The sequence below is a fragment of the Prinia subflava genome, chromosome 1 (assembly GCF_021018805.1).
Source record: "Prinia subflava isolate CZ2003 ecotype Zambia chromosome 1, Cam_Psub_1.2, whole genome shotgun sequence".
NCBI lineage: Eukaryota > Metazoa > Chordata > Aves > Passeriformes > Cisticolidae > Prinia > Prinia subflava.
Window position 1 is genome coordinate 92,475,900 of NC_086247.1, and position 25,965 is coordinate 92,501,864.

Sequence of the window (25,965 nt, forward strand, 5' to 3'; positions counted from 1 at the left end):
TGTGTGTTGTAGGTACATGTGGTCTCTCTCACACAGCAAGCACTTGAGCACTGCTCCTCACAGTTTGTACCACACTACTCTCTCCAGCATTCCTCTTTCTGTTCTTCTTGGAAGGCTGGAAAACTTGGTGCTTTCAAGGCTGCCTGTATGTGATACAGTACAAAAATATCTTAACAGATCATAAAAAGGAAAAGAGTACCCTGCAGACAGGTCTGTGCTGGGCTTATGTATGTTCTGGACTTAACATATCTATAGATACAGATGCATGGGTATTTTAAATTTACATTTCATTACTAAGATGTAGTTTACAGTTCATTCTGGTTTATATTATTGTGTAACTGGCTGCAATAACTATACATATTCAAAACCAGTCTATCCCTTGCGACCAATCACTTTATTTCTGATTTAGTGTCAATCTGATTTGAAACATGGTTGATACCCCAGGCCAAGATTCATCTAGATATTTTGTTCTACAGATTATTTTTGACCTAAGCAGTTGTCCTAATCAGTTATAGTGGCATCCATAGGAAATACCCACCTCATACAGATTATGAATTTTCTACATGAATTTCAGATATAAAAATCTGTCAGAAGTGAGACAGAGCATTTTACAAATTATACCAAATTTATGAACCCTCAAAATGAACAAGTGCTGAATACTTTTTCTGAAATTAAGAATTGCTTTGTATAAGTCTTCAGAATAGATTTTGCATCATTTCTAGAACCATAGAATTGTCGAATATCCTGAATTGGAAGGTTATTGAGTCCAACTCCTGGCCCTGTGCAGGATATTGCAAAAATCACACTCAGTGCCTGAGAACATTGTCCAAATGCATCTTGACCTTTGTTAGATTTGGTGCTGTGACCACTTCCCTGGGGAGCTCTTTCCAGTGGGCAAACCACCCCTCTGGGTGAGGAACCTTTTCCTGATATCTAACCTAAACCTCCCTTGACTCAGTGCCATTCCCTCAGGTCCTGTCACTGGTCACCAGAGAGAAGAGAGCAGTGCCTGCCCCTCCTCTTCCCCTCACAAGGAAGCTGTAATTGTGATGAGCTCTCCCCTCAGTCTCCTCCAGGCTGAACAGCCCAAGCGACCTCTGCAGTTCCTCACACAGCTTCCCCTCATGGTCCTTCACCATCCTCATGGCCCTCCTTTGGACACTTTCTCTAATAGTTCAATGTCTTTTTTTATATGGTGGCACCCAAAACTGTCCCCAGCACTGGAGGTGAGGCTGCCCCATTACAAGAGCAGAGGGGACAATCCCCTCCCTGTCCCCACTGGCCATGCTCTGCCTGTTGCTCCCCAGGACAGGGTTGGCCCTCCTGACTGCCAGGGCACTGCTGACTCAGATTCACCTTGACATTGGCCAGGACCCCAGGTCCCTTTCTGTCTTGCTGCTTCCCAGCATCTCATTCTTTGGTCTGTCCATGCATCCAGGTTTGCCCCATCCCAGGTGCAGAATCCAGCACTTTGCCCTTGTTAAATTTGATATGATTGGTGATTGCCCATCTCTCTAATAAAAAGTGACAGAAATAACAAGCATTAATCATAAGATAAATTAAAATGTTTCCAATTTACCAGAAGGAATAAAATTCAGCAATACTTGTAAAATGTATGAGTTTGAAGTGTCTGTATTACATAGCTAATATATGGGAGGTAAGGAGGAAATTGCAGCACACATGATTTAATTGAAAATGTATCCTTCAACAAATTATTTTCAGATAGGTTGACAGATGTTCTTATGAAGATCCTATTCCATTTTTTGAAAATGTCTGTAATATTCTGTGAATCAGAATCTCTACATAAAATATAAAATAGATTAAACCAGAATCATTTGTGTTGCTATAGTCCTAAAGAAGGTATTCCTTTAATGTTTGCAATCATTTTCTAGTATTAATGATCAGTAAAGCTGCATGAAGTTTTATATATTTTGCTCTTTGAACACTAAACACATTGCATGGAGTCATACAACTTCATTTGCTCTAATTTTTTTAAAATCGTTGTTTGTAAAAAAATATACAAAATATGAATTATGAATCTATAGTTCTGTTGTTAATTGGAGCTGGAAAAAAAGTCCACTATCCTGTAACATTGCGGTGAACTGCTAAATAACACACTATATGCTAAATGATATTTTCCATGTATGGATCAAAAATTTTTAGAAAGTTGTTTCTTAAATATATGTGAGGGTCAGTAGTTAAGTAGAACAGTGAGTCTATTTTAACATAGTAATTCAGGTAGGTTAGGTCAAAAAGACTAGCTACTCCCCAGATTATTTTGTACGCTTCATTATAGATAGGATAAGAAAGACAGAAATAATGTCAGCAGAGATGAGTTAGTGATAGGAAGCAGAGAACTTGTCAAGCCTGTATTGTCATTTCTGTTCTTTCAGACCTTACAGGGTATGGATGGAAGTGCAAAATGAACACCAGGTATGATTTTGTCAAGAAATCTGGCTGAGGCACGATGGTTTTTTCAGGATCATTTCTAAGAGGATGATGCATTGAATAACTGAGGTCAAAGAGAATGGTTCAGTGGTTTCTGATCACTTTTTTAAAAGCTGTTTTGCAGACCAAAAAGCAATCTGCAAGCTTTGATAACATGGTGGTTCCAGTGGCTTGGCTCATATCTCTGTTGTGGTTATAGGTACATAGATTTAAGACTTTATGGATTGAATCTCCAAGCAAGGCTCTTAAATGTACCTTGGTTGGAGTAGTCGCTCTCCCTCTCTGGTGTTCTGCCAAGTAATTCTGTGGAGATTAAAGTTAGTCCAGTGGGTTTCTTTGGGTGGGGTGCTATGCTACCTGTTTCATTCTAATTTATAAGAGCTCTGAGTTTGGAACTATCCAAGGCCTTTGTAGTTTTAAGATCACAGATGTAACATAAGGTGAAAGAAATAGACAGATTTTTAACTGATCAGAAAATGAATGCTACTGAATTCAGGGAATGCCATAACACAAAACATGTTAGAAAGTGCTGTTTCAGAAAAGAAAGATCCAATCTCATAGTTTTGTGAGTGTCTGTTGCTCTGGAGCCTCTGTGCTTTCAGTTAAACTGTATATTTCACAGAGGAAAACTGTGAAAATACTTGCAAAGCTGTCTAATATTTCTCCCAGAGTATATCAAAGTTGTAGTTAAATTTTTCCTTGACTCATTAAGTTTAGTATGACTTCAAATTAAGTAATTCATTAGATATTACCTGCAGAAGAAGATAATGTGGTTTTCCAGACTTGTTTGAAAGAAAAACTCAATATTGCTATTGGTTGTTAGCATGCTCGAGGGTGGGGGTGGCATGCTTTATAAACTCTAAATTAAATAAGGTTCCTGTGGCAAAACAATTTTTTTTTTAAATTCTGATCAGCAGTATGTAAAAGAAATGGGGGAGATGATTGGTAAGGGAAGAGAACTGAAATAAAGACATTAATGTGATTGCCTTGACACGTTATTATTGACTGTACTCATGAAGGAAGAGTATTTGAACAGAATGTGTGTTCTTGTTACTGAAGGCAGCCCTGTATATTGGAATGATTTTAAATTGTAGGAGCAAGAAAACAAAGGCAAGAGAACTTTGCTGGCAATATCTTTATGCTGAGATTTTCAGTGGAACTGCTGGAATCTGCACATCTGTCACAGTATTAGGCTGGAATTATTAAGAACTTTGAAGGTGAAAATAGCCTTTATAAACTGAAAGTCAAGTCTAAAGGAAAGCAGAGATACTTCTTATTGGGAGTAATTTTCTCCCTTTTATCCCTAGATGAATATCTAAGAATATTCCATTTAAGTAGCTTCTAAGTAATCTATAATATAAATACCTCAGTGATATTGTAGTTCTCCTTCACAATAAGCATTGTAGACCTATGACACCATGCTTGAAAATAAAACAAATTTTAGACTACATGAAAATCATCTGAAAGACAGGTAATTATCACCTGAATATGAAAAGAGGATCACAAGGTAAGTGCAATATACATGTGTGAGCCTAAAATGTTTAGCATTTGTTATAACTATTCCATTTTTAAAAATATTTTTCTAAAGTATATTCTGATTATAATTTTTTTATTAGGATACCCCCACTCTTACCCTATTTTCACGGCATTATTTGCAAAGAAAAAAAGTAATTCTAAGGTAGTCAGCACAAAATTCTATGCTGGTTTACTTGTGCAAAAAATACTTTAAACCATTTTAGATTCCTTATGCATGTTTGTTGGGTTGTTTTGGGTTTTTTGGTTGGTTGGTTTTTTTGTTTGTTTTTCGGGGGGGGGGTTTTGTGTTTTTGGTTTTTGGTGGTTTTTTTGGTTTGGGTTGGGTTGGTTTTTGGTTTTGTTTTTTGGTTTTTGGTTTGTTTTTTTTTTGGTTTTTTTTTGGTTTTTTTGGTTTTTTTTGTTTTTTTGGTTGATTTTTTTTACATTCTGTTCTTCTTTAAGTGATATTTCATGATTAAAAGTAGAATAATAATTGACAGTATAGTCCACATAAAGCATTAGAAAAAGTTTTATTATTGCAAAAAACCAATGCATGAGAAAAAGAGTAAAAACACCAAGGTCACTCACTCAGCTTTATTGGTGTATATTTCCAGATTGTTGTCAAAGGAACCTTTATTGTTACTATACCTTAAACATATAATATGCATATTGGCTGACCAGTATCCCTTTAACAAGTCCCAGCAATCAAAAACTTGAGGCTCAGCAAAATGAGAGAGAGAAAGGAAATAGAGCAAAGTGTGTGTTAGCTGCATTGTATACTTGCTTGCAGGGTGGGGGAAATAATGACATTGTGGTAATGTCTTGTTTCCTCTCTACTAACATTGTCTGTGTGTTCTGTCATAAGAAAATTCATTAGTTGATGTTGCTTTCTGGTTCTTATTTTTAAAAATATCTTGGACACTATCTGTCTTTTCAGAAAAAGTTAATTACTTAGGTGTATTTTAGTAACAAGCTTGAAATAACTCACCTAGAAAAAGTATCGATTTATTTAAGGAAAACCTTCTGTCCTGACATACTTCTATGTGGACAAGCATATATGGTTTTACAGTATTTAACTCAGTCCTGCAGCAGCATTTTAATTCAGTCTTCGTGAGATGTTCACATACTTTTCCCGCTAAAGATATAAGAAGTGTCTGCTTTTCATCTCCTATATAATGTGGTATTTTTACAACTTTTTAAACATAAAGCTGAAAATGTGTTTTTACAGTCATATGCATGTATTTTTTTAGTGGCTCACATCAGTATAGGATCTGAATTTCTATCTTTATCTATCTCGTCTCCCTGAACTTGTTTCTTTAAGTGCTGCAACCTAAGGACTATCTATCACTGTATGGCAAGCCTGAGGGAAGTACAGGAATAAGTTATGAGTCTGAGGTTGCTATCAGACTCCTGGAAGGTCTTTTCATTCTAATTTGTAAAGAAAATAGATTTTTTTCAGAAAGAATTGCAATATATCCTCTAGGTCTGTGAAAGCAATCGTGCTGCTGCACATGGAACAATATGATAAGAGTACATTTTCCGAAGTTCGGAGAGGGTTTTTGAGTGGCTTTTTACAATGTGATTTTGGCAGCATTATTGGTACAGAACAAAGGACTGGAGAATCAGAACACTGAAGAGAAAGAGTGAGGAGAGACAAGTTTTTATATTGGTCAAAGGCTACTTGAAAGGGATGTTGGACTAAACTGAGGGAACATAAATAGGGGTATGAAGCTATGTTAAGGGAAGAAATTCTGAGTAGATGTGTGTAAATAGGTAGTTTAGGGACTGAAATAGTTTACTGGAGGTGATAAAAGGAGAAGGAGCTTTTGGACTCCTTATTTTCCACTGTAACCTCCAGACATGGAGGGGCCTGGTTTACCTTCTGCTCTGTACTGCATAGAGGTGAGCTGCGAACCATGCTGCTTCTTTATTTCAAAAACTTATTATTCATACCATGTGACTCATGCCTGCTGTAGGATTTGAAGGGATTACCATTGGAGCAGCATGAATTCCTTGTCCTGTGTCTGTGTTTTGAAATAATACATTGTCGTGGTTGCGGGAGGAGGTCAGTTTTTCCAGGGGGATGTGAGCAGGCCAATCAGTGATCAGCTTTTCTGCTGGCACCTGGATTGGCCACTCGGAGGTTTGGACACACCTCTGAGGACACAAAGAGTTAAAAGCAGGACTCCAGGGGGGTTCGGCTTCTTTTGGGTTCCAGTTTCAGCAGTGGAAACATCTCCTCTCCCCTGCTCAGCTCTGGGCTGAGTGGGGGAGGGGGAAGCCATGTGGCCGGGCTCAGGACAACCACGCGGTAGAACTGAAGTAAGCTGGGGCCCCAGGGGGAGAAGAGAGTGGACAGGACTGGAACTGAGTGGCCCCATCTAAGATAGAGGGGTAGAAAACTGTAGAAGTGCTTTCCGTGTGTGCTCACCCTCCCCCCTCCCTCCCCTCCCCTCCGGGAGAAGGTGCCCAGCCACGTGGGGGTTGCCGAGCCTGGGAGTGCCTGAGCCTGCAGCCCTGCCGAGAGATAAAAACTGTTAACCCTTGCTTGGCAGAAAGAAACTTTTCTTAGACATTGATTCTCGTGACTGGTGGTTTCAGAAGAGAGAGAGGGAAGCGGCCTGGGACCGAGAAGATAAAGCACGATTGGAAGGAACCTGATGGGCAAAGAATGAGAAGAGTAGCTTTCTGAGCTAGACTTTTCTTGCATAATGTCAGCCATGGACTGAACTTAAGTCTCTTTTGAACATAAACTGCATTTTGGGTGGATACAGCTGCCCCTGCTTTTGCTACAGTGACTGGTACTTTAAGAGTGGAGCGAGCAGAGAAGAGAGGGGGAGGGTGAGGTGGAGCCCTCTGCCCTCAGGGGAGACCTGCTCCTGGAACCCCGGCCCCAAGGGGAAAAATGGGGAGAGCTCGGCATGCAAGTATCCTTAAAAGAGCCCTGTATGCAGCTTCAGCCCATGGACAGTGGTGAGAGCGCTGGACATGGAAAAGAGAGTGTCACCACGGCAGAGTTCTCCGGGCGGTGCCAGGGGTGACATGGAAACACATAAGGGGTGGACCCGTGTTTTCTGAGGAACAGTCTGTGGTGCAAGAGAGACTCCTCTCTCCCTTGCTGAATTGAAGATTGGTTTTTTTTTTGAGTGGTGATTGTTTGATTTAAAACCCAAAGGTTTAGTCTGTGAAAAGTAATGTGTGGGGGGTAAAAACTGGGAGAAGAGATGTTCTGAGAAGTTTTTATTTCTGTCTCTGTGTGTGTTTAAGAGTTTTCTGTCTCTGTTCTTATGTAATGTAATAAAGTTTTGGGTTTTTTTGTTTTCAAGATTTAAGCCTGCTCTGCTCTGTTCCTGATCACATCCCACAGTAGTTGTTAGGGAAAAAACATATATTCATGGGTGCATTAACATCTGGCCAGTGCTAACCCATAACATACATATTTCTGATTTTTTGAGATCTGAGTTAAACTGTTGTAGAAAGACAGAAATTATCAATAAGCAATGTTAACTCTGTGCTTATGACATTTTTATCTCTGTATGTTCAGATTCTGTACAAAACAGTCAAATGCTGTTTAGATTTAGCTCAGCTAAGCATATGGGGCATCCTGGGAAATTTGAGGCATTTCTTTATCTGCATCTTGAAAAGTTTCATTTCACTTTTTTTCTCTGTTAGGAATTTCCAGCAGTTCCCCAGTCAGGAGAGTTTTGGTTTTGTACAAAAAAATAAAACTTCTATGGAAAAGTAGGAAAGAAACCATAATTTTCTACAATAACAAAGAATTGAAGACCGTCTCAGTGTGTTGTGTAAGGGAAGCATCTTTACTCTTCTTCGGACTGAGTGTGTAACCAGCATTTTGGCCAGAGTCTGATGGTGAAAGATGGGTGATTTTCTGTCATATCATTTTACTGAGTGTTATTAAAGTAACTGCAGTCAAAATGAATACAAGATAAATAGTCATCAGTGACAATGAGCAAGACTTGGACTTTTTCTGGATTTTGAAAGGTTTTCTTCCTAGGAAAGATTAATGAGGTTTCTGTAATCCAAACTCAAGTGGTTTTGTCTTCTTCTTGCATGATGCTACATTAAATTAGGTTTTTTCAAGCAATCTTTTTAGTAATCACTTTCGTAACTATTTTTAATTTATTATCATTTTCAAATGATAATATCCAGAATTATTTCTCCAAATAATTGTACAGTATTTTAAGTACTTTTACCATCTATAGCTGTACTATCGGAAGTCATTGTAAGTTGCTTAATGTTTCAGTGAGAATAAAAACTATGAAAAGAAAGAAAATAGATAGTTCATGTTGCATAATCAAAAATTACTACTTTGCCCTATAGTTTCCAGAAGTCAAAATAAATACTGTAGTGATGCAGCTGTCTATTTAGTTCCCAGCATGCTGGAAGCATAAACAGATCTTTCCAGCTTAGCTGGAAAACTGCTTTCACAGAAACAATGGCTAAATAAGACACTAGTACAGACTACAAGCAAGGAGTTCTTGCAGTTGTCTTCCCTTTTACACATTTTCCAACTTGCAGCGCTTTGCCATCCCCAACTATGAGATAAGTAAGCATCCATTTTGACATCATAAAACTTTGAACCTGTTTGTGACTCATCCCTGCATTAAAGACAACAGGTGTTTTTCTCCTCTCCCTGCCCACCCTCCATAGGATACAGCTGAGAAATTCTATTTAACATCAGCTGAAATCACTGAAAGCTCTTTGACTAAATTCAGTAGGAGCTGGATCAAGCAGGTTTTGTCTTTGAACTATGCTCTGAAGAGGAGGAATTGTTTTTTCCTTTGCCTTGTCATTAAATGACATATCACCTATTAATTTTCCACAATCAAGGCAATGAGAGTATTAGCATCAAAAGAAATTGACAAATAATAAATGATTCTTTTTCAAACTGACTACTTTTACACCTAATCTCCTATAAGGCAATACTGCATGTACATGCTGGAATAGTAGGCAAGTCTTTGCAAGATTGTAGCCTGATCTCTCAGTTTTGTTATCTGTATTCTAAAATATTATTTGTGACGTATTGTGCAAAAATTAAACCTAATCTGAATTGTTTACACATTCCACTGATGTTCCACAGATTAGTGTTTCTTATTTATTAAGGCTATTTTCCTGAATATTGTTAATATCTATGTTAATTATTTCCTGTAATATTTAATATCCTTAGTCTCTATACACTGCTCTTCGTACCTACACTTTGATTAACAAAGGGGGAAGAGAATGTGTTTGTACCTGCACACAGCCTTTTTAATGAGCAGCTTCTCTCTTTCTCCCATAGCTTTTCTAATATGGCTTATTTATTAATATTCTTTTACAGAAAAAACAAAGAACGAAGGATCTGTCCCAGCTGTTTCATTCATACAATCCATATGATCATAAGGTAAGAAAAAATATGCTATGTTTGTTGGTAAGAAAAATTCCAAACATTTGTGGTAACTATATTTGTTGTTAATGCAAAATTGAGAAGAAGTGATAAAATTGAAAGCACTGAGCATGTTACTTAAATTCCTGCTGTCACATAAAAGTTTCTTTGTTTGTTTAAGCCAAGCTTGAAAAGGTGCATTTTCTGATTTGTGAAACCAATGACTCGCATTAACCTCATAAAAGTGTAATTGATAGACTGGCACAAAATCCTGCAAAGTGACCACATGTGGTATTGGATTCCCCTCTTTTTTTTCCCTCTCTATTTAGGAACTGCGTTACCCTGGAGTGTGTTGCTTAGCCTGTTGTGTCAATTAGGCCCTGAGATACATGATACTAATGAATTATCTATTGATCACAAAAGCATGGTTCGAAGAGGCTGCTGTGTGGACAGCCTGGTGGTTGTCTGGGGGAAGAAATAGAAACACACATTGTCACTATAACTTGGTCCTTGTTTGTCATGTCTGGGAAAAAAAAAAAATAAGTCCTTTCTCATTGCAATGTGAAATAAAGAAAATATAAAGTTGTTACAAGAAGATTTTGGAGAACCAAGAGGCAGCGATCAGAGTATTTCTGTGCTGTAGCTGTGTCATGGGGTTCTTCTAGATGTTATACAAAACAGAGCATTAAGCAGCAGATTGAAGGGAAGTTAAGTTGGTTTTTAAATGTTTTCATGGAGTTCCTCCTATCTTTGATGCCTCTGTGGGCATATTCTTTTAAAAAGTGCACAAAACCCTTTAAAAACTGTCAGCAGTATGAGATGTCTTTGTTGCTTCTGTTTTGAGACGTGTGAGTGATTTTCCAAGTATCCGTTAAAACAAAGAAAAATTTGAAACATTTCTGTTGTTGTTGTTTAGATATTTCAAAGGAAAGTTCTGAACTCTATCTCTTCTGGCCCTGTACCAAATACATTGGAAAAAAGAGCTAGGTTTTATATTTGGGGGAAGAAGGTGGCAGAAGTGTGTGTGTGCATCTATCTCTTTGTATGAACACATGCACATATACGCAATAGATATGTAACTACACATATGTCAGTGAGAAATACGTGTAAACCAATGGATTAAATTTATCAGGCAGGTTGTTGCTGTTACAGTTCTGTAGTTACCAGCCACTTGAAAATTTACTTTAAAAAATCATTGTCAAGCAGCATTTATGTTCTATAACTTTAATAGTTACACCTAAATTCAAGTTAAATTCATCTCTGCTTAGTACTTTTTTAATAAATAGTCTCACATTATTTACAAAGATGGATAAACCTGATACTAATTAATGTCATGCCTGTGAAAATGGCTTAATGGAGAAATATGAAGAAGAAAGAATAAGAAAATGAGTGTGATAAGATTTTGAATGAGATTGTTGCCTTTTTGAATTGAAGCGTTTTAAGGTAAATGTAACAGTAAGTCAGTTAAGATCTAATAAGGAGATGCAACTGATGAACAAGAAACCTGGATATTCCTCTCCATGTCTTAATTCTCCTGTACAAAACACTCTTTATTCATAGTACAAGGAAATTCCATTATTCTTTTATTAGCACTTCTAGTGGAACTTGGCCATTTGTATCTCCTGTTCTCCTGCTCATATCCTTTGTGGCATTATATCAAAGTATTCTCAAATGATTTTGGCTGCAGTTGTGAGGACTTCTGCACTCTTTACCAATTAGTCATCAGGCAATGTGGAACTGAATATAAATGCTTAAATATATTCTCTTTTGATCTTTGTTTTAGGACCTTTAATACATTATTCAAAGTAGCACAATTGTTTGATGAGTGATTTTTGTACCTCCATGCTTTTGTTGTTTCCAAGCACATTCTGTATATGTATCTGAGAGTACAAGTGCAGGGGAAAGGACAAGTGAAAATTTTTATTAAAGTTATGGCCTTCCTTATTTTCCATGTGACAGTGAAGGTTTCCTTCTCCTAACTACTTCCTATTTGTAGGCTGCAACAAGCTCACTGCGGTTTTCTTGCTCTGTGCTTTTAATTTCCACCTTAGCTTCCGATTTCACAAGTGTTGCAGTCTAGGGGAGGGCTTTTAATTTTGTATTAAATCTAGCATTAGTTGGGAGTTCAGTTACTTCTAGTGGAGGTGTGTATTATTGGGATTTACATGGCCCAAGGATTTGAGGGCAGGACAAGGGGGCACATGTTGTTTGCTGTTTTGTAAATTATTTTCCGGAAGTGTAAAAAGGAGATTTCATGATGGCTTTGTGAAAGCGTTGGTGATGCCGGGATCATGGCATGAGTGATTGGAATTTGAGGCTTCCAGGATTATTATTTTGTTGATTAAAAGGTTTTTCTCTGAGAAACTTTCTAAAATAGATAGAAGAAAATTTAAGTGTAAGCTGGTGCTTAGTAGTAGTAGTAATTAAAGCAGATGTGAAAATCTCATGAACTGCAACAGGGCTTGCTACAAAGATTTGATCGTATTTCACCTTTTTATGATGGGATCTCTCATAGGGAGGAGAAAAATAAATCAGAAAATCAGAAAGTGTTCATTCTTCTATGCTCGTGTTTCACTCACTAAACCAGAAAGTGATGTTTTGATGAAGTAGCTATACCAACCTTACTAACCTTGTTACTGTTTATGCACGGGCAGGATGCCAATAGCTATTAGAAACAGTAACTGTTGCCCTAAAAATATTACCTCAATATATATTTGCCCATCTAGTGGTAACTTTGAGCATCCTGAAAGACATTTAAATGTTTGTGGGTCTTCGTTCCCAGATGAAAGTCCAGCGCTTTTATAGAGGTGGAAAAAGGATATACTTTCTCTCCACTTCCAGGTGCTGAGTCTTATCTTTTATCCCGTGAGGCCTTAATTCAGCAGCAGAGGAGGCAGAGCTTTCAAATTCCTCCTGCAGAAGGGATGGAAAAGCAGGAGATACTCTGCTGGTATAAGGGGAGAATTAGCTGAGCTCCTGTGTTCTTTAATGCCTAAACAAATAGAAATTACCATCTAGTTATCCTTCTCATTGTTCAGATGAAACCATTCAACAGCAAATCTCAAAAATTGTCCATTGGTTATATACTTATTCTACCCAGGCAGATTTGATCCTGCGCTCTTTAACCTAGTGTTACTATGGTGCTTTACAGAGCCTCTGAGTACAGAACCTGCAGGTCTTTCAGATACTGTGCCTCAGACAAAGCTCATTTTAGCATCAGTCTTGAATGCCTAACAAATATATTAAATTCTTGATGTCAGACACATACAAAGAATTCCCTTTTCTCAGTTTTTTTCTTTTGTTGTTGTTAAAATAAGTATCTTCTAAAACCCATTCTTTTCAAAATGATATAATTACTTAGGAAATGCTGAGCAGTATCTTATTCCAGGTGTGTGATTGCCATTTTTTCAGAGTTATTTCAGTTAGCATGTGCAAAAATACATAGCAGTCTGTAAATGAAGCCATTCCTTGTAGTGAAATACTTGCTTTTTCATGTTTATGTAGAGTAGAAATATGTATGGTCTGGCTTTCTTGAGAGTCAAGTTCTGATTGCTGTGTAACTTTTATCTAGTTAGCAACAGAACAGCTAACCTCCAGTTTTACATATAGTTAATCTTTTTCTAGGACCATCAGAAAAAGATGATAAAATTGACATCCTCATAAAGCTGTACCAACAACAGCTTTAGTGTTTTAAAATGTAAGAGAAGATAATTGAGGATCTATATTCTGGCCCGTTTTCTACAACCTCATTTAATGAAAGATTATGTTTGGACACAAGTAATTCCTGCTGAATGTTTTTTGTGTGTCCACTCTGAGGTTTCACTTTTCACACAGTAAGAATTTTATTCTGTTTGCAGTAGATGTTTAGCTCAGATATAATGGAATTGTAGTTCTCTCCTAAATTACCCTTGCTCTTTAAAATTTGAGACACATTTTTTTAAAGCTGTTACAGTACTTATTGTAATAGTTTACCTGGTCAAAAAAACAGGTTTTATAAGCTTAATAGGAGTTTCAGGATTCAGTATGCAAATTTAAAATGGCCAAATTTAAAAATGCAGATCCCTAGTTCCTTTTCTTCTTTTTGTCAGATGAGTTTAAGTATTCAATCCTGCCCTGGAGTGGTTGTTTAAAACTATAATCATCAATTTTTGCTCTGCAAAAGAATGTTTTTACATATTGTAAGGATAGCCAGGGATACCTTAGGGCATGTCCATACATGCCTCTGGCAGCACAGGCCTGTTACAGTGAGAAATCCCCTGAGAGTTGTGCTTAAAACTCAGCTCCCTGTTTGTTTCTGCCTTTTACAACCTGAATCTCTTGTTGTACAATAGGGCATGATCTGTGAAAAAATAAGGTCATGTCTTATAGCTTTAGAGACTTACTTTAGCATATACTGTGTCCAGCCCAGTAAGACATAAAGTAAACATTCATGTGATTTAAAGAGAGTTTTTTGAGAGATTTTCTCCCAAACTGAAGGTGTGTTCAGGATTAAGAAAACTAGTTGCTATTTCAAAATATGCTGTCATTGATGCAATTCTGCTAAAATGATTGTAAAATCTTTAAGCCTCATGCTTCTTATGTTCTTTATTAATGTGTTCTGGAAATGTTAAAACACTCAAAAGAGCAAAACCCCCTAGACAATGCCTGTGTGTTTGGCAAGTTATATGGGCCACTGTATTACAATATACAATAAAGTGACAACATTTTTTGTTGTTGTTTTTTGAGGGTTTTTTTGTCAGCTCTTAGCCTCATAAGTAATTTTGGGAAGCAGGGAGTTATGTCCTGTTGTCTTTGATACGGGTAGATATGTACATAACTCACTCAAGGACCATTATTAACAAGATTATGTAAGGCTATTCTTAAGGTACTAATGGCTGCTGCCATTTAGAGGCTTATGATGTTTTCAAGCAATTATTTCAATAATACAGACAGACCCTATTTTTATTGGAAAGTAAATAATCTAGAGTCAGTTTCCTTAAACTGAGGTTTCTTCTGCCAAATTCTTTAGCTCTCCTGGACAGTTGACACTTTGTGTCAGAAATTTTTCGAAAATTAAGCTACCACACATTGAAAGAGGCTGTAAGTATGAGGGGGTGAAACTATTTTCACAGTGAAACATGTGGGATATCTTTTGGCACTGCCTTAGTAGGCATATCTGTATGCTCTAAGTGGTTTTCATTGACAATAACACAAGATATTAATCATAGCAATGCCCAAGGCTGTGGCATTGTCTAAGAGTCATCATGGGCATCTGTGTGAAACAAAATATTGGAAAGCAAATGTAAAGTGCCAGGTGAAGGGTGAGGGTTTGGAGTCATCTGGCTTCTGATAAAAAAACCTTGTTAAATCCTGCATTCCTTCCAGCTCCGTGCTGTTCTGGTGGCCTCTGGGAGCAATAGGCTGTGGCAGGAGAATGGAGGGTGTGGTGGTGGCACTGAGAACCAGCAAAACTGTCTTTACTGAGATGAGGACCCTTTAGTTCAACAGCAGAAACAAGGGGAGATGGGAAGTCAGTCACTTGAGTTGGGACTAGTTTTCCTACTGATAAGCTGCTTTCTTTCATTTTTCTCCCATCTACAGGGACTCCTTCACAAATAAGCCAATTCGAACAAAAGAAATTCTGATGTATATTGAAAGAAACCACTAACTAAAATGCCTGATGTTGGCCAGCTTTCTAATGGCAGACATCACCACACTGCTCTTGTTAATTAGGTCCTGAAACCATTTCTTTGAAGTGTCTGCCCTGTGGGCAATGTGTTTCATAAGAAGACGTGTAAATTGCCATGTTGGACACTTGTAGAGTTGGAAGCGTTGCTGTGAAAGTAGCTGGTGAAGGACTAAAATGTAGTTGCAGCACTAAACATGTGGCAGGTGAGATTAACATCTTTCTGTGTTCATAGTTACAGATCTCTCAGACTTTGACATCTTATATCTTTGCTGCTGTCATCTTTAAAAGCTACTGGCATTAGGAAGTGGTTTGTTTTACATGTGAGGCATGGCAGTAACCTGTTTAAGTAAACCAAGTTTGGATGATTTTTGGAGAATGGAAATGGGAAATTACAGAACTGATGAAAACCACAAGCAATTCTTACTGTTTTTCATCAGGACAGTACTTTTTCTCAGTTCTTAATTGTGTTTTGTAAGATATGTGGTGGAAGTACTGTGAATGTGTAGGTTTTATTTTTGAGCCAGAAAAAAAGAAAGCAGTTTTTGCAGTACTCTATCAGCCTTCAGATTTTTTTGGTAATTACTTGGGTATATGATGCTGGAAAATAACAAAAATCCTTTTAACCTGCTTCCCATTTATTCTAGGAACTGCATTGTACTAAATTGTAAGGCAACTGTGAGGTTGCAATGCCTGTCATATAAGCCATGATCTGAATTTTCTAAAGGAGGTGCTCTGCATTGTTGTTTTGTAAGATGAAAAGGTTTTTTACGTTATTGCTGAAAAGGGCCAGAGCCTTTTGCTGTCTTCTGCCTTGAAATAAACTTTGGGTTTAATTTAATATCTCAGATGTCAGATATGACAACTTTTTATGGAAATAACTCTTATTGTAACGTACATCCATTCTCCTCTGTTCCCTTCTCTCATGTTCAGAGCTGGTTTTTGGAGCAGGTTACAATAAGCTGTTTTGTGCTTTTGATATGATGTGAGGCTTCAAAGAAGACTACTGAAAGAGAAGAGCAATTTCTGTTTGGAAGAGCCATTCAGTGGCCTCGTGCTAATGGCACACTTGAACATTACTTGATGATAGCGAAGAAAATCTAATTGCCTCAAAAGCTCCTGCTTATTCTTGACTTAACTCTAAGCTACATTGAAGTTTGTGCCACCTGTAACACAGAGCGAGCTAATACAGAGGCAGTTCAGAAAGGGCTGTTCATGTACCAGGAATTGTTTCAGGGTTTGTAGAGAATAGGCAAAGAAACAAGGCAAGCACTGCAAAAAAAGGGCTTACTTCTCCCTTGTATATGTTGTAGAAAAATATATATTTGCTCTATCTTAATTCTATAGCTGAAGTTTTGTGATTAAAGAATTGCAGTCTTATTTGAAGTGCACGTTGCATCCAGAAAATCAAAAAACAAAGAACCCAATTCCCAAATTTGTTGCTCTAAAACCAATGCTTTGTTGATTGGTTTTGTTTTAGACAAATCCTGGAATATATACAGACATATGTAAGTATATATATGGTTAGTATATATGATTAACATTTTGGTTAAAACCATATTTAATGCTAGTACCTTTTGCTGTAGTTGGACATTTAAAGCCATCCTACCTGGTCTGATGCTAACTGAATTGTTTGGGATTGTTACCTCTATTCCTGAAAGGAGGCTTTTCCTGTTTTTTGGATAGAGAGGTATTTTTTCTATCTTTTTAAAATGACTTTTCAAAAAATAGTTAACCATAGTCTGTTAAATCATGTTTCCATCTATACACAAAAGTGTACGTGTGCTATGTGTTGATGTATGTGCTTAGATGTTGAACAAGATTTCTCAGGTACCAATGTACTATTGAAATATTGTCATTAGTGATCTTGAGAACACTTTTAATAAATGAACTGATGAAATCCACATATATCTCTCACCCCATGTAAAAACATGTATCACTTTTTCAGTTAAACAATTATGAAAATAATGGTTATTTACTTTAGTTTTTCTTCTTGGTGCAGCATGCAAACGCTACCTGGTGTAGTAGATTGCCTGAAATAAGGCTACCTCCAAAAAATATTGAAATGTAAAATGAGAGACAAGTTTTACAGTGGCATTAAATATGTGCCATATGAACTCAAGTGAAACAAATTCTTTGATGCACATTAATCCTCATGTTATTTTCTGGAGAAAGACATTACTTCTTGCTGCATGTCTTGTATCATTTATGTACCTTGTCCATCATTGATTGATCTGATACTGAGACAAAAAAAAACACAGAAAAGAAAGGTGTTTTAGGGTTTTTCAAATTAGTTGCTGGAAAACCTTGACATCACAAAAAAATAAATAGGCTTGACCCTGTTACAGTTTTTTAAAGCTCCCTTCAGTTTTGTGTTGGCATCAAAATCACATCAAAATGTGATGGAGTGTACAACTAGCATGGACATTTCAAGTTCAGGTATCTTTCCTTCTCTGTTCCTTAACACCACATTTGACCTCTGTCTCTCTGGCTTTGCAGTTTGTAGTGGATTGGATTTTCTAGTTATCTCCCACATTTTCCCATTTCCAACCCCTCCCTCTTTCCTTATTCTATTGCCATTTCTCCCCTCAAAAATTAAAAGGATTTTCCTTTTATGTTTCTTTCTGTTTCTTTCTAACTAATCTATGTTCAATATCTTCTTCAAGTATTAACATTGCATTCTTGCTCTATTTTATTCAGCTACCCTTCTATTTTTCTTATTTTTTTTTCCTTTTTGTGGAGCCCCTTAGTATTTAGCTGTACTTTGTCATGGTATTAAAGTGGTTGTGGGAGGGGAAGGTATCAGTGCACCAAGTGTAGCAGTGCATGAGCACAGTGTTGTGGAAACCCATCCACAGAGGTGGTAGTAAAGTTCCCCAGTATTTAAACTTTGCTGTTGATAGAAGTATTCGTATGACCAAGCTCTTGGTCTTGCCTGCTTTTAAATAAGCACTTACTAAGAGACCTAGGTTTTGGGAACTTCACTAATAAATTTGATAACTCTCTTTGTTCTGATCCCCATCTTCTCACTGGAAAACTGTGTACTGTAATTAATTTGATATAGTATTTAAAATTTTAGGTGTTAATCAAATAGGCACCAGTCCTTTTATTACTGGAAGATTTTGAGTAGTCATCTGGTACCCCAAATCTTGGGTAAGATTTTTACTTTCTTCCATGGAATGAGGATATTCCATTTCTTTTTCTTCTTTGTTATTCCAGTTTAAAATAGTGTTTTATTGATCCTTTGACATAAAGTTGTGAAGGAGGTGTGGATTTTTTTTACATTTTGTCTGATAATAACATCTTCTGCACAGACTTGCATTATATGCACATACACACATGCATGAAACCCCATAATTAACAAAACCATTGATTTGAGATTGATTCCAAGTATCATCCAGAAACAATCTGGTATATTTTGCATAAGTCATTCAAGGATAGGATCACATTTTTCCCCACTTGGAATAAGTCAGTGCTGGCTACTTACTCTATCTTCTGCTGTCATTTAAACTCTTGGAACTGGAAATGCTCCATTAGTTTTTATTTTGTTATAATTTCCTTTCTGCATTACATTCCACTTAAAAGCATGAAAAGAGGTTAGTTATCATACAGTTGAAAACACAAGTCTCAGTAAAGTGGCCGTGTAAAGCAATGGATGTAATTTGGGCATTAGATTGCTCTACACAGGAAACCAATTCTCTGGCTGTCTCTCCTTGCAGTGAGTTTGGCCACTGTCAGTGTGAGCTCAAGAGCTCTGCTTTGAAGGGCAGCTGGAGGAGGAGTCTCAGAATCTGCCAGCAAACCACGTGGATTTTCAGTGCATAATTTAGGTGATTGTCCTTGTCTCAGCTTGAGGGGGAGGTGAATTTTTCAGGGAGTTGTGGGCAAACCAATCAATGGTCAGGTTTGAATATTGGCACTTTCAGTGACCACTGAGGTGTTAGACACGCCTCTGAGGACACAAGGGGTTAAACGCAGGGACTGCCAGTGGGTCTGCCTCTTTTGGAATCCGGCTTCAGCAGGGCAGCGCCTCCCCTGCCCGGCTTTCAAGGCTGGGTGGGGGAGGGGAGCCACGCGGCCAAGCTGAGGTGAGCTGGAGCCCCAGGGAGAAGAGAGTCAACGAGCTTTGAGCTGAGCTGGCCCCATCCAGGATGGAGGGGTGGAAAACTGTGCAAGTGCCTTCCATCCGTTCCCTCCTCCGGGAGAAGGTGCCCAGCTGCCTGGGAGTGCCTGAGCCTGCAGCCCTGCCAGGAGCCAGGAATTGTTAACCCTTTCTTGGCAGAAGGAAACTTTTTTTCCAGACATTGATTCTCATGACTAGGAGCTTCAGAAGAAAGAGAGAAACAGCTTGGGATCAAGAAGATAAAGTCAGAAGATGAAAAGAATCCTGGATGGGCAAAGAATGAGAAGAGTGGCTTTTTGGGCTGAACTTTTCTTGCATAATGTTAGCCATAGACTGAACTTGAGACTCTTTTAAACATAAACTGCATTTTGGGGTGGATGTGGCCAGCTCGACTTGCTGCAGTGAAGTGAACAGAGAGGAGAAGAGGAGGGTGTGGTGGTGCCCTCTGCCCTCAGAGAAGAAACCCTCGGCCCCAAGGGAAAAATGGGGAGAGCCTGGCATGCAAGCATCCTTAAAAAGAGCCCTATATGCAGCTTTGGCCCATGGACAGTGGTGAGAGCACTGGACATAGAGAAGAGAGTGTCACCCTGGCAGCCAAGTAGTAGCTACGAGTGACAGAAACACACATAAAGGGTGGACCTGTGTTTTTCTGAAGAGCAGTCTGTGGTGTGAGAAAGACTCCTCCCCTTGCTGAATTGAAGATTAGTTTTTTGAGTGGTGATTGTTTGACTTGAAAACCCAAGGTTTTAGTCTATAGAGGGTAATGTGTAGGGGGTGGAAATTGGGAGAGGAGAAGGAATGTTCTGGGAAGTTTTCATTTCATTTCTGGTTTTTTGTGTGTGTGTGTTTAGAGTTTTCCTTTCTATTTCTGTTCCTATGTAATGTAATAAAGTTTTTGTGTTCCGTTTTCAAGTTTTGAGCCTGCTCTGCTCTGTTCCTGATCATATCCCACAGTAGTTGCTAAGAAAAACATATACTCTTGGGTGCATTAACATCTAGCCGGTCCAAACCCATGACACTCCTAGCTGTGTGTGAAATTCAGCGTTCTCTCAAACATGCTGTCAGTGGTTTTGCACTCGGTGTGCCTATGTTGGAGGGAAACTCCCATGATCTTAGGGGCAGTGTGGTTGTATCTAGATGTTATTAGATAAGCATCCTGTGGCTTCTACCAATTGCTCATCCTTTCTCAGAGTTGTGGGATGAGTGCTAGACAAGGTCAGTTTTCTCTTGACACTATATGTATGTTTAGAGCAAAATTACCAACATTAAGTTAAATGTCCCAGATACTAACACTACTTGTGTGAATTACAGTCGGCTTGACAGACTTTCAAACCTTGGGCAAGGATGGAGACTCTGAGTCAGTAGACTTTGAGTTCAGCCTGCAGTGTGGACATGTCAAGGAGGTTTGGGTCCCAGTTTTGGGGCGAAAGAAGCATCTTAAACACAGGATTCGATTTCAGCTGTACTTCAGCTTTCGTCTGTCAGAAGGACACTGTCATACTAAAGTGCTCTCAGTGGGAAGAAAGGTACAAACCTGAATTTTATTATAAGTGCACATTAACGAAGCCTTTTTCATTCCTTTAATATGACACAATAAATTTTTTTCATATATTTTTTCTCTGTATTCTGGTATTTGAAGAACATAGAAGACTTTTCATCCAGAAAACTGTAGCCATCCAGAGAGGGATAAAAGAATCTATACATCACTCCATGCATTTTTTGCAGGAAAAGCTTCAGTATGAGAGGCTTGTATGGTGCCATCTTTTCTAGAATTTTCTTGTAAGTTCAAATTTTGACAAGATTCCAACATCCAAAAAACCATCTTTCCACGACACTTCCAAAACATCTTTCCAAGATCTTCCTGTGATTCTAGAAACTACCTTTCTTTGATTTGCATTATGTGAAGTATAAGGTGGTTGTGGGGCTAATAATGAATTTAAGGTTTGGTATCACATGATCATCAGAATGAAAATGAGGGGGGTTAGAGCTCCTGATAGGAACAAAAGCATTACACTTTCCTCATGATATGTGTGGAGTTTTGTAGTGCTACTGAAAGCAAGCTAGAAGTTGATCTTGAAAGATGACATTTTACTTTATATAAATGCTGCTCTAGGTCATGTTTAATTTTTCTTCCACCCATTTCTCATGCAATCGTGACAGTCATACCTAGTCTCCAAGCCTTATAGAAAAAGAGATGGATGTGCAGGTAGTTTATGAAGGTCTTTAAAACAGAATGTGATATTTATTTTTAGTGAAATGTATTTTTGTGAAATTTGATATATTTGATATATTCTCTTACGTAACACATGAGAGAACTGTTGTGAAGAACACTTCATGCTGCAATAACAAACAGTCACGCAAACAAATCCTTTATATCATACTATCTTGCTAATTCCAGGTAAAAACACTTATGTGTTATTACTGCTGCTCATTTTTGCATCTCCTTTAATATTAATAGCATCATTTACAAAGTATGCGTATGGTATGGTGAATTATGCTTCTTTATGCCTTTTATTTTTACAGGCTGATTTTTTAAGTACTAGGCCTGCTTGGTACAAAACCTTACAAGATATCAGCCATCACTGTTTTCCATTGCAAACCCCAACCTTGTTTTCTGTATAACATTTGCACAAAATGTGTAATATAAAGCTAAAAACAAGAACCATTTGTAAGTCCTGTGTGAGAACAGATATTAAATACCAATTCACGTGTCAGACAGACAGTGGCAGCTGCTTTGTTTATGTATGGCACGATCCCATATTAAATCAAATGGCAAGTGCACAGTTTGACAGGTACTGTCATCAGTGCAAACATTATTAAACTCATTAAAGGCATTGCTTTTAATTTTTTATTTAAAGTACATATATTTGGCTTGCAGAGCCTTTCCCAGTCAGAGCCTACAGCAGCAAGTACTAATTCTGCTTTTTTTTTTTTTGCCTAACAAAGCCTGCTGTGTTTGTGGCTGTTCCTTAGGGGCAGTGCCATGATGTTTATGGCTTCCCCTGCGCATCGTGTGTTAGGATCTGTGACCAGAAATTCCATTTGAGAGCACATCGCTCAGGATAGCACACAGTGGTCTTTTCATTTTGATTGATGGCTCTGGTTTTGCACCATCTGGCCTCTGATAGGCTGCATTAATCATATTCTGAATGATGAAAATTTAGACAGGATTTTTTTAATGATGTATGTTGAAAAGTGCATGATTATATGTGTTTGTGTATTTAATTCCTTTAAGTTCCAGTCATATGAAAGAGTGTAACAAGCCTCTCATGCAGATTGAGTTACATAGGTCTATAAATAAATCTTTACTTATAAATGCCCATATTTCAATTTTACTCCTAGTTTTAACATTATTTTATTTTGCTTTCTATCATCTGTTTGTAGTCACTGCCTTATGAGAGGATTTTTTACTATTATGTTTGGTTAAGAACAATAGACTTGTGTAAAGCATTTGAATTGCATCTCAGGTGTTTCAAGTAAATCTTGACATTTCTTTCTGCTGCTTTTTTGATACACTGCAGTTCCTTTTTTCTTTATAAATACAGAATGAGATCAAAGAATCACAGAATATTCTGAGTTGGAAGGGATCCACAAGGACCGTAGAGTCCAGCTCTTAAGTGAATGGCCCGTACAGGGATTGAACCTGCACCCTTGGTGTTATTAACACCATGCTCTGGAACAGAATATCATCAGGTTTTAAACTCTGTATGTGTAGAACATCTCAAAATTGTCGTATTTAAATTCGTATCCTAAGGGAAAAAATAGTAATCTGAATTATAGATGCAATATCTAAAAGTCAGTAATTTGCCATATTTGAAAGGTTCTGAGAGAGTTTGACAACAGCGTATTTAGGGTATTGTGTTGGTGGATTAGCAAAATTGAATCTCCCAATATGGAACTAAACAGCCAACATGCAGTTGTTCAGTGTTTCAGGTTTTGTTTGGTTTTCTAATTTACAAGTAAAGCAATTATCTATATGCCTTCTCATTAGGTTGCTTTCATTCTGTCATAGTTTACAATTTAACTTAATGGGAAAAATTTTCATGTGTTATATACTCTGTGACACTGAAGCAATGAGCTAGTTGTTAGCTTTCAAAAGCTGTCTAATCTTCACCATTTAAAATTTTAAAGACCACAGGGTGAGAAGCTGCCCTGAGTTCCCTTGCACCTATGGATCTAACACTCCATGAAATGGTGGAAAGACAGCAATGCTTTATACTCTTAATAAGAAATCAAGTGAGGGCAGTTGCTGTGTCCACAAACCCAATATTTACTGGTCCCACTGGGGTGGCTTTCTGAGGTGTTCCTCTCTTCCTCTCCAGTCAAATGCTGTGGGAGTATCACAGCCACCAAGTTTTCATTGACAGCTACGAATAGAATTATTGTGGGTGGTTTTGTTTCATGTTTTAATTTTTTAGTCCCATTTTTCTCACTTTTCTTCATGTACTCTCATTCACAGAGCTTGCAGGTACTCTGGTATCTTATATGTATGTACACACACACTTTTTACTCTGCTTTCTGTGTGAAAATTATGCCTTAAGAGGTACGGAAGAATTCCATGTATAACTTAGCAGGAAGGTGGAGCAACATTCATCAATAACACCAACTAAAGGAAAATTTCTTGTTCTAATTTTATTTCTGCCTGGCTTGATGGTGTCTCTCTGTAGAGAAGGCTAGGTTTCTTTTCAGATATCTGGCATTAATTCTTTTAATTTAAAACTTTTCTTAGGATTCAAGCTAACGGCATGTTAGAATGTTGTTTGACATACTAAAGTAAGAAACAGTTTTTGATGAAGATTTTACAAAATTCAATCACTGTATTTAATAAAGATATAAAGTTTTCTAGGATCTAGCACTATGCAGATGCTGAGAGCATCCTGTCTCACATTTGACCATTTTCTGTTTTCTGCAAAATTCCACTTTTTCTGTTGTCTCCCTCTAATGCATTTGTGTACATTTATTTTAAAAGTAAGTCCTGTCTGGTTTTTTACATTCTTACAGCTTTTTAAAATACACATATGGGGTTGAAAGAACCATAATTCACCATTAATCTGTGTTAAGTTAAATATGGATGCTGAAAATTAGGATAAAGAAAACCTGCTTAATCATTATTACAAAAGCACCATCTTCATTTGATTGGCAAAGAGGATGTTAAAAAAATCTTCATGTCCGCTCTTCTGACCAAACTGTGCCCAGCATTGAATTACAGCTCTTTAATAAATCAGTAATCTTGAGTAATTTTGCTGTGGCCTCACAGATACAGAACTCCCACCTTATTTTGCCTAAATCATTGTAATGAAAGTTCACCCCAGAGACATTATGGAAGTTAAAAATTTGACCAACAGGCATAGTCAGTATCTTCTCCTAAGCTGTTCATAAAAGCATGGATCCTCAAGCTCAGGAGAAGCCTTCAGTATGCATTCTGCTCCCTGATGTTCTCATTACCCAACCTCCAGCCTGGAATAACAGCATCACTGAAAAGTTCAGTTGCTCATAGCAGCATTCCAAAAAGGATCCTCTTAGCTTTGTCAGATATGAGCGAGATATTCTGTGTTACACAATACGAGAAGTTCTGCATTACACTTCAAAACTTGGAGAGAAAGGTAAAATACATATGCCAATGTCTTCCTGAGAATGGAAAAAACATTGATATTGTCATTCAAACACTGGGATGTACTGTCAAAAGGTGAGATCAGGGCCTGCAGGATGGTTGATAGGAATCTCTTACAAGTGAAACATTTTTATGGTAGATCTCCTTTCATCTCCTTCCAAATCTGTATATGCCAGCTTAGGACAGCAGCCCACAACAACTTGTCATACAGATAACTGGTGTTTTTGACTTTCAGTAAGCAGCTCAATATTCAGAAACGTTGTATTACCATATTCTCTGAAATGCAAGGCCTGCCTTTTCAGCTGAACAGCTCCAGTCAATCTTATCTTAGTCCATGCAGGTTTAATGAATTAGCTGCCTGAAGTCAGTGCAGTCAATTAATTCTGTAGAAACAGGACTTGCATTGCTGTAGTGATGCTGCCTGTGCTCTTATGACTACTGTAGTTTTTGCTTCAGTTTCAATAGAGAGTATGGAGGAATTGAAATTTTGGGTTGTATTTTTGGGTTGGATTTTTGTTCTTTCTTAGTTTTATTGTCACTCCCCGTGTTGAAAGAAATGTAAGGAGTAAATAAATACTTTAAAATCTGTTAAGTTTTACCTGCTTCCATATGCATAATCTATTCTTTGTAAAGCTTTCCAGTAACAAATCAGCAAATTGGATGACTTTTAATGAACTCCTTTCCAGTAATAATTAATATACTGATATCTGGTTTTGCTCTTGCTCTGGTTATTAACAATTTTGTATCACAGGCTAATGCAAATTTATTTTAGGATGTTTGGATTTGGAAAACAGATACCATTCATACTTATTTTTAAAATTTCTGTATGTTTGTATTCTAAAATCCACAACATTTGAATGAATTTGATGTAATAATCTGGGAAAGTATACGTGACAATATTTTCAAAATTATTACAAAGGATTCTCTTTTCCTTTAAATGACATACAGGCTTTTGATGCTTTTAAACCAACTCCTTTGTAAATGCTGTTTTTAGTCCTTCCTTTTCTTGGGATATGCATAGTTTTAAGGGGAGGGGAAGCTCTCCAATCCCATGGATTGGATTCTGAGGGTGTCTAGCATAGGAGAAATGGTTGGCAGCTGTGCACACTGTGCAAGCTCAGTGTGTCTGGTACGAAATTTGGTCTGTACATCAAAACACTTTGTGGAAGTATGGAAAGCGAAACTACTTACTGTAAAGTCTTTGTAATGCCTCATATCCA

General features: G+C 37.5%; 1 protein-coding gene across 2 annotated transcripts in view; it reads left to right on the forward strand.

Moving 5' to 3' along the window:
• The window catches only part of CDKAL1 (CDK5 regulatory subunit associated protein 1 like 1), a 388,807-nt gene that overhangs the window by 288,713 nt on the left and 74,129 nt on the right, over positions 1-25,965 (forward strand). For both annotated transcript variants that reach the window (XM_063403595.1, XM_063403604.1), the window contains one exon: positions 9,302-9,364. In XM_063403595.1, the coding sequence (XP_063259665.1) occupies positions 9,302-9,364 (63 nt within the window). The remainder of the gene's footprint in view (positions 1-9,301; positions 9,365-25,965) is intronic.